We start from the raw sequence: 15,508 nt of genomic DNA on the forward strand, positions 1-15,508 counted from the left end.
TCGGAGTTTTGTCGTACTGGTGTCGCCGGTATTACGCCGACACCACGATTCTTGGTCAGAATCGTCGACATCACCGACTTCAGCCACGATTTTCATCGTGGCTTCATCGTGCCTATTTACGCCGAAGTGGGAGAGGGCCTTATGATCGCCGACATCGGCGAGGCGTCGGCGGTGAAAAAAACCGTTGAGATGTCATACGGTCATACGGCGAAGCGTCGGCAATGTATCGGCGATGCATCGGTGAGGTTAATACGACATAGCCTACATAAACCGTACGATACGTACCGGGTTGTGCGACAGTAATATTTCATTTTATGAATGTCGGTGATATATCGCCGACATTTCGCGGATGAACCGTCGATTAATCGCCTTAAATGCGCCGATGACGGCGAGGCACCTGCGATGGCCTCAGCGTTTTGTCTGCGAGGTGCGTGCGATGCATTCGCCGACACATCGACGATACATCGTCGACAGCACGCCGCCGATTTACCTTTATCGCCATTTATTCGACATAATTAAAAACTTTAAAATTTGAAATTAGAATAATGCTTGTGCATTACGCCGACATATCGGCGATATGTCGGCTATTAGTCGCCAGTTATATCGTATACTCCGCCGAGGTTTCGGCGTTTTGTTGTACTGGTGTCGCCGGTATTACGCCGACACCACGATTCTTCGTCAGAATCGTCGACACATCACCGACTTCAGCCACGATTTTCATCGTGACTTCATCGTGCCTATTTACGCCGAAGTGGGAGAGGGCCTTTAGGGTCCTCCGCCCTTCATCTACCCGGCCGACGACTCTTCCCTCCGTTACCACCAGGACCGGGGTTGTGCCCTCGTGACTACCTGGACCGAGCCTCCCCTTTGTGCATCCACCTGCTGCTGTGGAGAGCTGGAGCGAGTGAATGGGGGTTGAGGGCAGAGTCGGGACGTTTCTATCCTGGGCTTCGGCGCCCTCACCATCGGCGCCGTTCCGTCTACTTAGCTCTCGTCCCTCTCTGTCCTCTACGAACACCGAGCAGCCGGCGGTCAACCACCATCGAGTCGTTTGGGGATTCCACCTGAGCTTGCCGGCGCCTCTTCCATCGGCGCCGTGCAGTCTACCGCTCTCTCCCCCTCGCCTCGTCGATCATCGGGCTGTTTTCTCACCACCATCGCATCGTTCCCTTCCTCTGCCGCCCTTGCCCTGTCTGCCAGTCTGCCATCCGTGCTTTGCTCCTTCACAGGAGCCTTTTCTGCATTTTCCCTGACGGGCTCTCATGTTTGCCAGTTCCCCACCACGCTGTGAGGAGAATATACAAACAACAACAACATCTAATTCTTTCCGCGTCTCCTCCTTCCTTCAAACTTAGCGGGCAATTCCACAGACTTTAATCTTTCCCAGGTCATTCGCTCGTATTTATGGTGGTACCAATCTTAAGTGGCGGTTTGGGTGGGGCACGAACCTCTGTACAGTGATGCCACGTTTTCCATACCCGCTATGTGAACGGCTCTGATATATGTAATAGGCATCACAATAAGATAAACACATAAGAATATAATGGTAACGTGTGTATTATAATATATGAAAGAACAGTAAACTGATTATGCGTAAAATATTTATACGGCAATACAGAAACGTGGCATAATTATTTTACAGTGTTGCTTAAAAAAAAAGTAGTCACTTTTATTGGCTGTTACCGTATTTCTGGGGTTGGTAATAATGTCACAATTATGATTATAAGATAATGTGCAGGAATATAAGCAAAAATATGCCAGTTTCTTAGTAAAAAAAATATATATATACATTAAACCCTCGTGAGCGGCAACACTCACACACACCCAGTCCGACCTGGTCATCTGTGAGGGATAGAGGAATAGGCCTGTTTGGGGACACCTCTTAAAAAAAAACGCGCCAAGACTTTAACCTCCTGGGTGGTGTGGAAATAAAGTCAAATTTACAATATGTACATTATAACGTAAAAGAAAATAACCAAAATGTATCCTAAAATACCACAGACGAGAGAGAGAGAGAGGGGGGGGGTAAGGCAGACCAGAAGCAGTGTTGAGTGCAGCTTAGTGAGAGATGAAGGAAGGGAGGGAAGGAAGGAGGGAGAGAGTGATTGAAAACAAATCATGGCGCCACAACAACGAGGTCATCTCGCGCTATATGTAAAACAAAAATATTTTTAAACATAATTAGATATAATAAAAACAAAATAAAGAAATGAAAGCACAAGTTTATAAGTCACTCATAAAAGAAACAAAATTCCCAAGGGTGAAGCACATCTCCCCAAGGAGAGAGAGAGAGAGAGAGAGAGAGAGCAGGCAAGGGGCAGTGTTGAGTGCACTGTCAAGCTGAGGGAAAGATGAAGGGAGGGAAGGAAGGAGGGCGAGAATGATTGAATGAAAAGGCGCCGTAACACCGAGGTCATCTGGCGCCATATGTAAAACAATAATATAATAAAAAACAAAATAAAGAAATGAAAGCACAAGTTTATAAGACAAAAGAAACAAAATTCCCTAGGGTGATGCACATCCCCCAAGGAGAGAGAGAGAGAGAGAGAGAGGCATCGCGAGGATGGAAAACGTGGCAACACTGTACAGAGGTTCGTGCCCCACCCAAACCGCCACTTTAGAATGGTACGACCATAGTAAACAATATTCGTGACCTCACATGCTAACCTGGTAAATACCTCTTAAAATTTCCACAACCAAGCATTCATCATGGAGAGTGAAGAAAATAAGCTTAACTAGGGGAAATGTAAAGACCAAAAACACATTCACTTCTTTATTACCACCAAAATGACACAAACTAAAAAGACACAGAAAAAGTAAAAAAAATCCATATTGACACAGATGGAAGTCAAGTTCATGTATGACAAGCATCGAGAATAAATTTAAAGTACGGGAAGGAATTATTACTTCTTTATTATTCTCAAACGACGGCTGATGACTTATTGCATTCAGACACTGCACACTGAGCCAGACGATTTTATTCGCCACAGGAAATCCCTCCGTCGTCCAAAGGCAGATATCGAATTAGTTTTTACAAATAACAGACAAAGGAATAATGAAGGACCACTTACAAAAATAAACTCGTAAGGAAAAGATACAAGAGAGCTTAGAAATGAAAAAAATGGATCTTTAAATACTTGGAAAATTAAAAAATAAGCTTCTAATTAACCCCTAATATATGGGTGAATAAATTACAATAAATACTCATGATAATAATATGTTTTCCACACATCCATTACAACTAAACAACAAGAAATATACAGAAGTGCTACAGATATCTTCATGGACGTATACAAGATGAAAAATAATACATTGACAAAAGGCTTCAAAAACAAATCAAACAGCCTATAATTTAAATAGAAGGAAATGTAGATGTACTGTATAGTATTTTGAAGGATAATTGGAGGAGTGAATGGAGGAGTCACGGAATATTCTTTAGAGAGCTCCTTATTCAAACCTGCTTTCCTTCTGCGACTTCTACAGGAGATTCTTACCATCCTATGTATAAAAGTAAAATTCGATAAGACGACGATGATAAACAATAATGATGATGATGATGATGATGATGATGATGATGATGATAAAACAGAGAATCTACTGCAAAACTCATGTTACACGCCATGGGACAGAGGTAAACAGTCCATAACATCAACTTTCCGAACAAAATGACATAAATGACGCATGACCAGGAGAGACGCAAATGAGATAACTGGAGCCCAAAGGCGAATGGCACATCGGCGGGACGGACGGTGGGAATAGTTTGGGGTTAGTGAGAGGTAAGTAAGAGGTAAGTTCAGTGGATAAGAGGGTGATCTAAATGAAAACAAACTGAATAATGAACATACTCGATATGAATGACGCGGAGGGCAAACGAACTGATGATTTTTGAAGCAAGGGAGGGGAGTAACTGAGGTCATGAAGCTCAAATTTGGTGGTAGGCTATGGAATGAGGGGAAATGGGTGAACGTTTCCATGGCAATATCAAAGTGAAGCAGAGAAAATAAATTACCTGAAAACTAAAGGAGAGAACCTGTAGACGACAAAAAAACAAAACCAAAAACCTCAGATACATGGCAGAAAACACAGACAATAAGCAACAGAAACATAATCAACAGAGACAGTCATGGTAAATGGATGTAGAATCGACTATGACAGGAGATGAGTCATGGGCGAAGCGAGATGAATGTAATGGCAGGAATGGTGAGATGAGGCGCCCTAAGCAAAACACGCTCTCTCTCTCTCTCTCTCTCTCTCTCTCTCTCTCTCTCTCTCTCTCTCTCTCTCTCTCTCTCTCTACACACACACACACACACACACACACACACACACACACACACACACACACACACACACACACACACAATCCCCACCAAACAACCTCATTTCTGGCAAGGAACATCCATCATCACTTGTACGCAATCTCTCCCATTACGTAGATCAACACCTATACGAAATCACCCCCATTTTCACGCATCACGAATTCTGCATAAACGACCAGACAAGCCCTAATATATCCCTCAGTCTCGGCCCTCTCACATCCCTTCACCTTCAGAAAACCACAAAGCCAATGGACACTTCTACATAACCCTCACAGAACAAATAGCACTGCAAAATACCCACTCAGACCTAGACAGCCTCAAATAAATCATATCTTCTTATCTGTACTATCACCGACGAGATATGTAAACCTTCATCTTACATAGTCATAACTACACAGATCAAATCAATACAACCACTGCCTCATCACAAATCCTACCATAAAACACCCCCTACACACACACACACACACACACACACACAAAACCATCTACACAACTGCCTCTACATAAATCCTACCATTATATAAATCCCCATTTAACCCTAGACACAACTTCTGCTATCTCCAGTGCTACATATGAGTAACCAACGCTTCACAAATTAATCCTTCATCGCAACAGTCACTTCACAACTTTTTATTTTGCAGAGAAATCTTAAGCAGTCAGAGTTATGGGAGGCCTATTATAGCGAGATGGCTGAACAACCACAACCACAGCCACCTTCTTCATATAACCCAGGAACTACAACACCCAAGGTACAAATCTGGAAGTGTTAACAATATGGCACATAGATCATGACTAGAGGTACTATTGACGTAGTTATCTATACTCCTTTTACTCTAACCTGGCCTAAAATTCCCATCCGCCCATGTTGAAGGCTAAGGTATAAAAATAGATTAACTCTAGAATATGATGGCTAATCAGGAAGAAGTGCTGAGAAAATGATCTAGAGTCGTAGTATTGTCTTAATTCTACCACATCGCTACATGATATAAACAGCAAATGGACGAAAATCTGGGCCAGGTTATAAGGTGAAAAGATTGCACACACACACACACACACACACACACACACACACACACACACACACACACACACACACACACACACACACACACACACACACACACACACACACACACACACACACACACACACACACACACACACACACACACACACACACACACACACACACACACACACACACACACACACACACACACACACACACACACACACACACACACACACACACACACACACACACACACACACACACACACACACACACACACACACACACACACACACACACACACACACACACACACACACACACACACACACACACACACACACACACACACACACACACACACACACACACACACACACACACACACACACACACACACACACACACACACACACACACACACACACACACACACACACACACACACACACACACACACACACACACACACACACACACACACACACACACACACACACACACACACGACTTAAAGCCAACGCAAACCCTTAGCTTATATAACTGGGCAACCCATTTTCTTGTATAGGAACATTCTTCACATCACAAATATATTCTAATTAAATATTCTAATTATACATCAATAGCATAAAATTACATACTAAAGGAAAACAGTTACACGTGGGACCAAATTCTCGTCAGCTGGAGGTTTTCTAGCATTAAATCCTTTACTATTTATTTAATATTTTAAGTTTTACTATTCTCGTGTACGGTGTATTTATTAGGTTTATATTAACACTAACTGCATAAATAGGAGAAAATATAAATAGAAGAAAATAATGACGTATAAGAAAAAAAAACTTAAGACTTTCCAGGGAGCCTCCAAACAGACGAGAATACGGGTGACACTGTAACCTATGACACCTGTGAATTTATTAGGATTATTCTCACCCTAATTGCAATGAAAATATACTTAATGCAGAAGCAATACTCTTCTAATTCATATGTCAGGTTACCATGAAATATAATCTATATTCTGCAAAAGCATTTACAAAAAGAAACAAATATCACTCAAGCCAGCAGGGGAAATATACACGCTCAGCTGCAGTCAATGGTTCGTTTACACTGCCTCGAAATGATGTCAAAACCTAATGAGATCTTGGATTAACTAACAATACTTAAGTTGGGATGGACGGGTTGTAATCTCTCCATTATATCGGGATTTCAGACGTGTAAAGGGATTATTGACCGCAGCCCTAAGTTCACCGAAGCAAACAAGCCACATTAGCTGACCTCCTGTTTGGTCCTCCTTTATTTTATTCTTACTTTACTCTGGCTAACGCCAGACATGATTTTGCTCCGATTGATAAAGTTGTTTCGTAATAATGGGATTAGATTATTTTTATCGCCCTTAAAGAGACAGGGCCTTCCAAATCTAAACAAAATCGCGTTGTAACTGGCGGAAAGAAAAGATGAAACATTTTTTTTTTAATAATCTATACAGTATGATGAAAGTAAGCCTCCAATTTCTGAGTCATTTGTGAAGTCTGTGATGGGAGTCAAATATCTGACCACTACCTACAAATGCGCTCTGTAACGTGGCATCAGACTACCCACAACTAATATCCGCAACATTCACAACGACCGGTAAAAATGGAGGACTTCATAAATCTACCTTATATCTCCGTTTTGAGATTACGGCCATTCATTTCAGATATATAACACAATATTCTTAGAAACATAAGCACCATGACACTGAGAGGGAAAGTCGCGTTCATAATAAAGAATACACATCTATCCGTTTTGTCTAATGTAGGTTCATTGTCCACTGTTTCCCCTCCTGCCTGGTGCAATGATAATCAGTGCACCAGGCAGTGACTGAAATTGTTCCGTATCTCACCAGCAGTGGACACTACAATTGATAACACGAGCAGATATGTATCCCTACTTATGAACGCGGCTGTATTCATGATTTCTATTTCTGTATTCTAACTCATTAATTAGTGGGAAACAGGCTAATGACGGTGATGTTGATGATGATAAGAATAATGTATGGACCAGTATCACAGCTGAGAAATGTACATTATCAGGTACTGTCCTCCTACTTCACTGTCTTTGTCATAACCAGTACATCAGAGTCTTGATAATTTCTCTCCACCTAACCACTATGTGATAAAACACGGTTCGAATCTGCTTGTGCGCGTGTGTGTGTGTGCGTGTGCGTGTGTAGTATGTAACGGGGTGTCAAGTGACGAGCGTTTGTTGTTGCTGCTGCTGCCATGGGATGTCCAGGTCACAGTTGATGAACAGCTTAACAGGGTCAGTGTGCGAGTCTGACGGGCCCGCAGAAAACGTGTCTAGGTCGTTTAGCGGTGTGGCCTCCCCGGTCCCGCACAGCAGAGTGAACAGGTCCGTGTCCTGGGACATCTGCTGCTGCTGCTGCAGCGGCTGCGCTTTTCTGGGGACGCCATCTGCATCGACGAGGGTGACTTCTGGTTGCTGGGGCTCGTGTTCCTCACCAAAGATGCTGGAGAGGACCCAGGCGCAGGTGTCTTGAGGAGCGTTACCGTCCAGCAGGTCCTGCAGGGACCTGATATAGGCTGAGGCCAGCCTCAGAGTGGCGATTTTAGTCATATCGGTGGCCGCCCGGCGTCGGCACACCCACCAGGGCAGCACGCCACGCAGACTCTCGAAGGCATTGTTGATCTGCCGCATACGGCATCTCTCGCGGGCGTTGGCAGTCTTCCTGCGGTACCTTGACAGCGGGGGTGTACGCGGCTTATGATCCAGGGGATCCTGCAGGCTCCACTCAGGGTCACACAAGTAGCGTGACTTCAGTGACCTGGGTCTCAGTTGGTACTTGACCGCACACACCCTTGGCCGCCTACAGCCTACGCCCACCCGACCCTGACCTTGATATTTGCTGTCCTGGTGATCCCTGTCTTGGTGTTTGCTGTCGTGAAGATAGCTCTGGTGATGACTGCCGTTGAGGTGGTCTCTTTCGTGGAGTGTGGTGACGTGGTCTTTGCTGTCGTAATGGTCGCTCTTCCTGTCACCATAAGTCGATCCACAGGTGTCACTTCGGTTGTTGTTACTGTCCACTGCATCACCAGCCAGCAAGGTGGTTGTACCTCCGTCTAGGCACTCCATCCGTGGCCTCTTTGACGGAATCATTGTTACGTTGCTGCTCCTTCACCGGTCTCCTTATCGGTATATCATTAATGGTATCTCACTATCTTAAAACTCTACTGGTGTGTCACTTGTCTTTAAACTCAACTAGTATCTCACAGTCTTTACACGCAGTTGCTATCTGTACCTTTAAAGTAAACAACACTTTAGTTTATGGAGAAATTTATTCTTTTTCTGCACATTCTATTCTTTTAAAGAAATCTGCGTCCCTCATAAGGTCATGATGGAGAAAATACGTGCTTCACATCCAAGTGGCTACCCCATCCCCTTGCACCGCATTAATTTGATAAAGGGGATGATAAGGTGCAGAAAACTTTAATGGTCATGTGGCAAAGAGTTCAGAAATAATTGCTGGATGCACTAAGTAAATATCACATGCGCTCAGAGTCGACAGAGAAATATAAAATGTGCTTAGCCACGTGCGCTTTTGTGAGTCTAAAATTCGGTACTAAATCAGCACTATATGAGTAAGTGTAGAATTCAACGTTAGATGCGCTCAAATTCAGAGGTATATACCAGACATAAGCACCAACAGTTCAAAAATTTATCCAACAGCAGACGGGGTTAAAGCAGTGTCCAAGTGTGATGAGGTCGGATGGGGAAGGAGGAGAGCGTGCACCCTCGCTGCACCCTCGCTCTACCAGCTCTTCCACCACACTGACCGCCCACACCTGACACCACCAGCTTCCCATCTCACATCTCCACCCTTCCCTCTCTCCAGTGTGCCACTTCTTTACCTCTTCCCTGATGAGCTGTTTCTCCCGGTGTTTAGCCTTCCACTTATGCACTCTGCTTGATAATCTTCCAGAATTTGTGGGGTCATTTACTGTCTCTTCAATTTTTTCGATCTTGTATCGTTTTTGTTGCAGCGGTTGCATTGTTACACGGTCGTAATCTCGTGAACTTGCCTGGGAAATTCAATATCTCTTCCTTCCCAGTTTGATTCTAAACATGGCACAGTAATCGAGATAGTTTCTTAACTTCTAGACCTCGGGAGAACTCTCAGTGGCGAGTAGCATGACCTAGCATGGCCCAACCCACCTACAGCAATCAATCTCTTTTCGTATGTTCTTATGGGTTAATTCTCTCTCGTCTGTCAGTTTTGCAAGCACTGTCATTTTATCAAGATACAAGTAATTACAAAAGATACTTCAAATGCAATATTAAAGTTAAATTAATCATGTGGTACTTGCAGGCCGCCCATGCCCGACGCTACATCCTGAAAGGAGTGAAACTCCATTGGCGTCTGCCTTTCCTCTGCAACGATCCACTTTATCTAACAGCACACCACACTCCCCCACACACTCAAATATTCGTGTAATCGCCTCTGTATACTGGAAGCGAATCATATAGAGTCAAAGGCAAAACACTGCATCTATTTCACATTTCAGGCATATCCATCAGCGTCCAAGATGACATTATTAAAAAGTATCATCTATGGACAGAGAAACATACCATGCCTTTCTCAGCTCAGGAATATTAGCCAGCCGAGGAAAGCTAGATGTAAAACTGAAATATTTGACCAATTTTCATCCTTGACTATAACGCAAATTTTCCTAACACTTTCCCTCCCTCTCTCAACACTTATCACACGACGAGCAGGTGCCATTCGTGAGCCAGGTGTGACTCATGAAAAGCATCTCTGTGCCAAAGGTTGTTCTGGTTAAAGAGTAAAGTATATGGCCACATCTACCAAGGAAAATTCTGATATGGAAAAGTGGGTAATGATGATGATGATGATGATGATGATGGTGATGATGATGTTGATGATGATGATGATGATGATGACGATGATGATGATGATGATGATGATGATGATGATGATGATGACGACGACGACGATGATGAAGACGCTGACAATGACGATGGTGATATAAGTAATAATGACAATGATGATAACAATCAATACCAATGAGAATATAATTACGAGTAAATACGGTAAATACAAGAATTCCCCTTTCCGCAGACCAGTTTTAGAGCGGATGCAGCCACGTCGCTTGCGGTGAGAATATGATGCACAAATCTAATGAATAAAATTGACTCTCATTTCAGTTTACGACCCGCCCAAGGTTTCTGAAATAATCAAGACAAAAACGGGTATTTACGTATACTTGGTTAATCATGCGGTTAATTTTCTCATCGCGGCACGAGACTGTTCAGGCTTTATCAACCTTTATGGCTTAACACAGCACAGTAATGTTTTCTACTGATGTTTTTCTTGCTACCTAAAAACTGTTCTATTTAATTTGGGAGAGACTGCTTTGTTCTGCAGGGTAGCCTAATAAGTAAACTCGACTAATCATGTACTTAATTTTGTCTGTCGGATGAATCAGAAAAATTTAGGTTATTTTTAAAGGTTTATTCTTGCTACCACCAGACGATATTTAAAGATATTTTGAGATTTTTCGAACAGGAGGGATTCGATCTAGCCTTAAATCAACCCCTTTATTACTTGAGGTCTTTCCTACGTTAAATTAATCTGCCTAACGATAAGGAGCCGGAAAATACGTCATCGCATTGAAGGGATGAGGCGCATCAACACCATGACGTATTTCTATAATTGATTCTTTCATCTACCAGACGATTTTATATTCATTTTATTTATTTACTGTGGGAGAGCCCCTAGTGGTAAAAGCGCTAATGAATGCTGTATAAAACCTCTCCATCTCGAAACGTATATCCAAAAATAAATCAATAAATCGTCAGGAGATGGCAAAAATGTACCGATAATTGAAAACGACGTACTCGGGTTGATTTTTTTTTTTTTTTTAATCCCGGCACGAGTTCTTCCAAGTCTGTTCATTTTTACTATTCACTTCTCTGAAAAATACTGAGTCTTATAAAATGTATTCTCATTACTGTCAGACGATTTTATACATCTTGGTTAATATTAATCTGACGTGAAGGGGTTAATAAGGCCCTGTCTAACCCCCTACCAATTCGGAAAATCTGTTCCAAGCTGCATAAATCCGTCTGAGATTGCAATATATAAATAATGAATGCAGCCACGTATTGCAGCGCTTAACACTTATCTTCTGTTGATTTATTCTTGCTACCTCGAGACTCTGTTTAGGAGAGATTTCTCGAACTGAAGGCGAGAGAGAGAGAGAGAGAGAGAGAGAGAGGGGGGGGAGAGAGGGGGGGAGAGAGAGAGAGAGAGAGAGAGAGAGAGAGAGAGGGGGAGAGAGGGGGGGAGAGGGGGGAGAGAGGGGGAGAGAGGGGGAGAGAGGGAGAGAGAGGGGGAGAGGGGGAGAGGGGGAGAGAGGGGGAGAGAGAGAGAGAGAGAGAGAGAATGTCACCGTATCTAAAGGGTTAAGACTTTCGATGATCGTTGACCCTAAGCATCGTTACAACAACAACCCCCCTCTCTCTCTCTCTCTCTCTCTCTCTCTCTCTCTCTCTCTCCGCTTTTTCATTCTTTTCTCCAATTTTCTCTTTATTCTGTTTATTCTTTCTTCTCTTTCTCCGTGTGTGTGTGTGTGTGTGTGTGTGTGTGTGTGTGTGTGTGTGTGTGTGTACATGCGTGCGTGCGTGTCCTGTTTTCCCCTCCCTCTCCCCTCCCCCACCTCACTCTCGGCACAGCTGACCTAAGGTTTCATTATTACCCCGTCCAGTAGGTGACTCACACTTCGGAATTTTCTATCTATCTATCTATCTATTGCCAAACGCCTCAATCCCGTTTGGGGTGGCCACAAACAAATCGCCTCCACGTCGCCCTGTCCCCCGCCATTTCACTGCCCTGCTCCCAACTCACACCCTCCTCTCTCATATACCTCTCCACCCCATCCCTCCATCTCATCCTCGGCCTCCCCCTCCCTCTTCCCCCCTCCACCTCACTCACATACACTCTCTTCGTCAGTTTTCACCCTCCATCCTCTCCACATGGCCAAACCACCTCAGTGTGTTCCTCATAACGCTTCCTATCACATCCACATCAACACCACAACGCTCCTTTATATCCTTATTCGTCAGCCTGTCTCTCCATGTGACTCCACAGGCTCCTCTTAAATAACTCATTTCCACTGCTCTCACTCTTGACTTGTGTCCTTCCAACAACGTCCAAGCTTCACTTCCGTACGTTAGAGTTGGTATCACAATACTGTCATGTAGTAACTTTTTCACTTCCATGCTCACTTCCCTGTTTCTTATCACTGCTTTCAAAGAACCAGCAATCTTTCTTCCCTGCTGTACTCTTTCAAGCACTTCACCCTCCAAACCTCCATCCTTACTCATCACACTACCCAAGTACTTAAACGTACTCACATTTTCCAATTCCTCACCATCCAATCTCGCTGTACATTCACTGACTTCACCTCTCTCAAAGACCATCACTTTACGCTTCCCTACATTCACCTTTAGATTCCGTTTCTTACACACTCTCTCAAACTCATCCACCAAGCCTTGCAGCTCCCCTTCGTCTTCATTCAACAACACAGTATCATCTGCAAACAACAGTACAGGGAGTTTCCAAACACTATCCTCTCTCACCAGGGCCACTCCAACATCCACTACCCTACCTTGTGTTGGCTAATACTGGACAACTTTACTCAGCCAAGGGAGGTGAAAGGATTACAAGCGATCTCAATAACCTCTTCTTCTGGGCATTATTCTGGCTGGCACAAGACGATTTTATTTAGCTCAACACTTCAGACTGAGAACCTCTTAAAATTCGGATCTTGTTAGCATTTTTTTCTTAACTTACGAAGGTCCTCCGTTAAGAAATGCCGTTACGGGAGTTTGATTCTAACCCTTTCATCATCAAACGTCTCTCCCAAGCTTTATAAAGTAGTGTGATGGATGTAATAAGAATACAAACTAGAAAGTGCTCAGATAGTGCATACCTTCGCCAATGCCATTTCCATTAAAAATGATCCGGATCCGGATCTGGATCTGTCCCCAAATTAAATCAATTCTTTCTTGGTCCATGTAACTGAAATTCACTGAGAACTTTTGGAGATATTGTGAAGGATACTCCGGATCCGGATCCGGATCCGATCCAAAATTTAATAATTTCTTCCTTGGCCCATGGCCCACCCTTCCACAAAATTTCATCACAATCCGTTCATATCTTTTTGAGTAATCCTGCTAACAGACAAACAAACAAACAGACAAACAAACCAACGAGGAGTAAAACTTATACTCCTTGGCTGAGGTAACAATATGCAATATGCATTACTGAAGGGGTTAGCACAGGAATCTCCGGTCTGTAGGGAACTGTTGTATACTATACTCGTCTCATTTTAACTTGGCCCAGATTTCCGTCCTTTTGCAGCTAATTTCACATAGGTCAGTGGAGGAAAGACAACACAACGGCTTTACGTTCTTTCCATGGCACTTCTTCCTGACTAGCATCATGCTATACGGTTAATCTATTGTTACAACTCGGCCTTCACGATGGGAAGAGGGCAATTTTAAGCCAATATAGAGTAAAAAGAGTATAGGGAATATCTCATTACTGACCAAATCGTAAGTTATAATCGGGATCAACACCATCACTGCTCGTATGTCTGTCTAAACTCCTAGTGATACTGTTTCCCCCTGTAATCTCTCACCGTTTCCGCCTATAATCCATCACTGTTTCCTCCTCTTATCTATCACTGTTTCCTCCTATAATCTACCACTGTTTCCTCCTATAATCTATCAACAAAATCGATAAGAAGCACAACAAATATAATCATTCTCGATGGTACACACGCCACATCAACATAAAAGGTCCACTGCCAGTCAAGGTATTCGTAATGAGGCTTCAACAGCATTCAAAACTCCCGCCATCATTAACCACTGACACGTCTTAATGATATATCGCCATCTGATCCACCTGCTGCATTAATTAAACCTTTACCTGCCACAGACGCACCTGGTTATTTGATCAAGACTGACAAGAGACGATTCTGATCCTTGCATGGTCTCCTCAAAGCTGGATAAGTCAGTTAAACGTTAGAGAAGTAAATAAAAGGCTACCCGAGAGAGGGGCAACACTGCGAGCAAATGCATGACACTTCCCAATGTTTATTTATTTATTTTTCATAAATAACAGAACGGAGGAAGGAAACACAAATGAGTAAAAAAAAAAAAATCATCCTTACACCAGATTACTGGTGTCCTCTGTTCATGAAATATCTGTAACAGTTAGACTTGAACAGTTGTGGGTTGAAATTTGAAGGGAAACAACTCTGGGGAAACGAGTTCCAGAGAGATGCAGTTCGGGGAATGAAAAAATTCTGATAGGCAGAAGTTCTGCAATATGACTGAGTGACATTCCAGTCATGGGCGCTACCAGATGCCCATGTAGCATGAGGGAAGGCATGGAGAGGTGGCACCATGGACGCAACTTCGTCTGAGCATTTGTCAAAGAAATATCTGTAAAATAATGCAAGGGAGGCAACATTCCTTCTTACTTGCGGGAAGTAGTTTTTATGTAATGGCAGGGTTGTTAATGATTCTAACAGCTTTGTTCTGAATTTTGTCTAGTTGTCTTAATGCAACTTTTCCACAACCATTCCACAAGGGTGAGCAATATTCAAGCTGAGAGCGCACATGACTCTTATAAATTATAGCTAACTGCTCATCGGCGAAGAAGTTACGGACTCTGTACAATAATCCAAGTTTCTTTGAGGCGGTTTTAGCAAGTGATCTGACATGAGAGGTCCAGCTGAGGGCACTGTTAAGTGAGATGCCAAGAATTTCAATACTTTTGGAGATGGGAATTTTGGTAGCACTGAAGGTAATGTACGAATCTTGCAATATCTGTCTATTAGTAAACTGTATATAATTAGTTTTACTAGCATTAAAAGAGACAAGGTTGTTTTGTCCCAGTTCACTGATTGTAGATAGATCTTGATTTATGGAGATGGCTGTACTGAGTTGAGAGGTAGAGATATTAGACTTTGTAAATGGATGTCTGAGTGTGAATGAACTATGTAGTGTTGAGTCATCTGCATATGAGTGAATGGGATTGTGGGTGACAGATAAGAGATCATTAATATGAACCAGAAATAGGGTTGGC

General features: G+C 43.1%; 1 protein-coding gene across 1 annotated transcript; it reads right to left on the bottom strand.

Moving 5' to 3' along the window:
- Positions 1 to 7,557: 7,557 nt before the first annotated feature.
- LOC145393376 (uncharacterized) lies at positions 7,558 to 8,487 on the bottom strand. The gene has a single exon (XM_080267474.1). It carries the CDS (start codon positions 8,485 to 8,487, stop codon positions 7,558 to 7,560), a length of 930 nt encoding a protein of 309 aa, XP_080123600.1.
- Positions 8,488 to 15,508: the final 7,021 nt, after the last annotated feature.

Source organism: Coenobita brevimanus, chromosome 24 (assembly GCF_032717465.1).
Source record: "Coenobita brevimanus isolate Jiangsu-jjx chromosome 24, ASM3271746v2, whole genome shotgun sequence".
Taxonomy (NCBI): domain Eukaryota; kingdom Metazoa; phylum Arthropoda; class Malacostraca; order Decapoda; family Coenobitidae; genus Coenobita; species Coenobita brevimanus.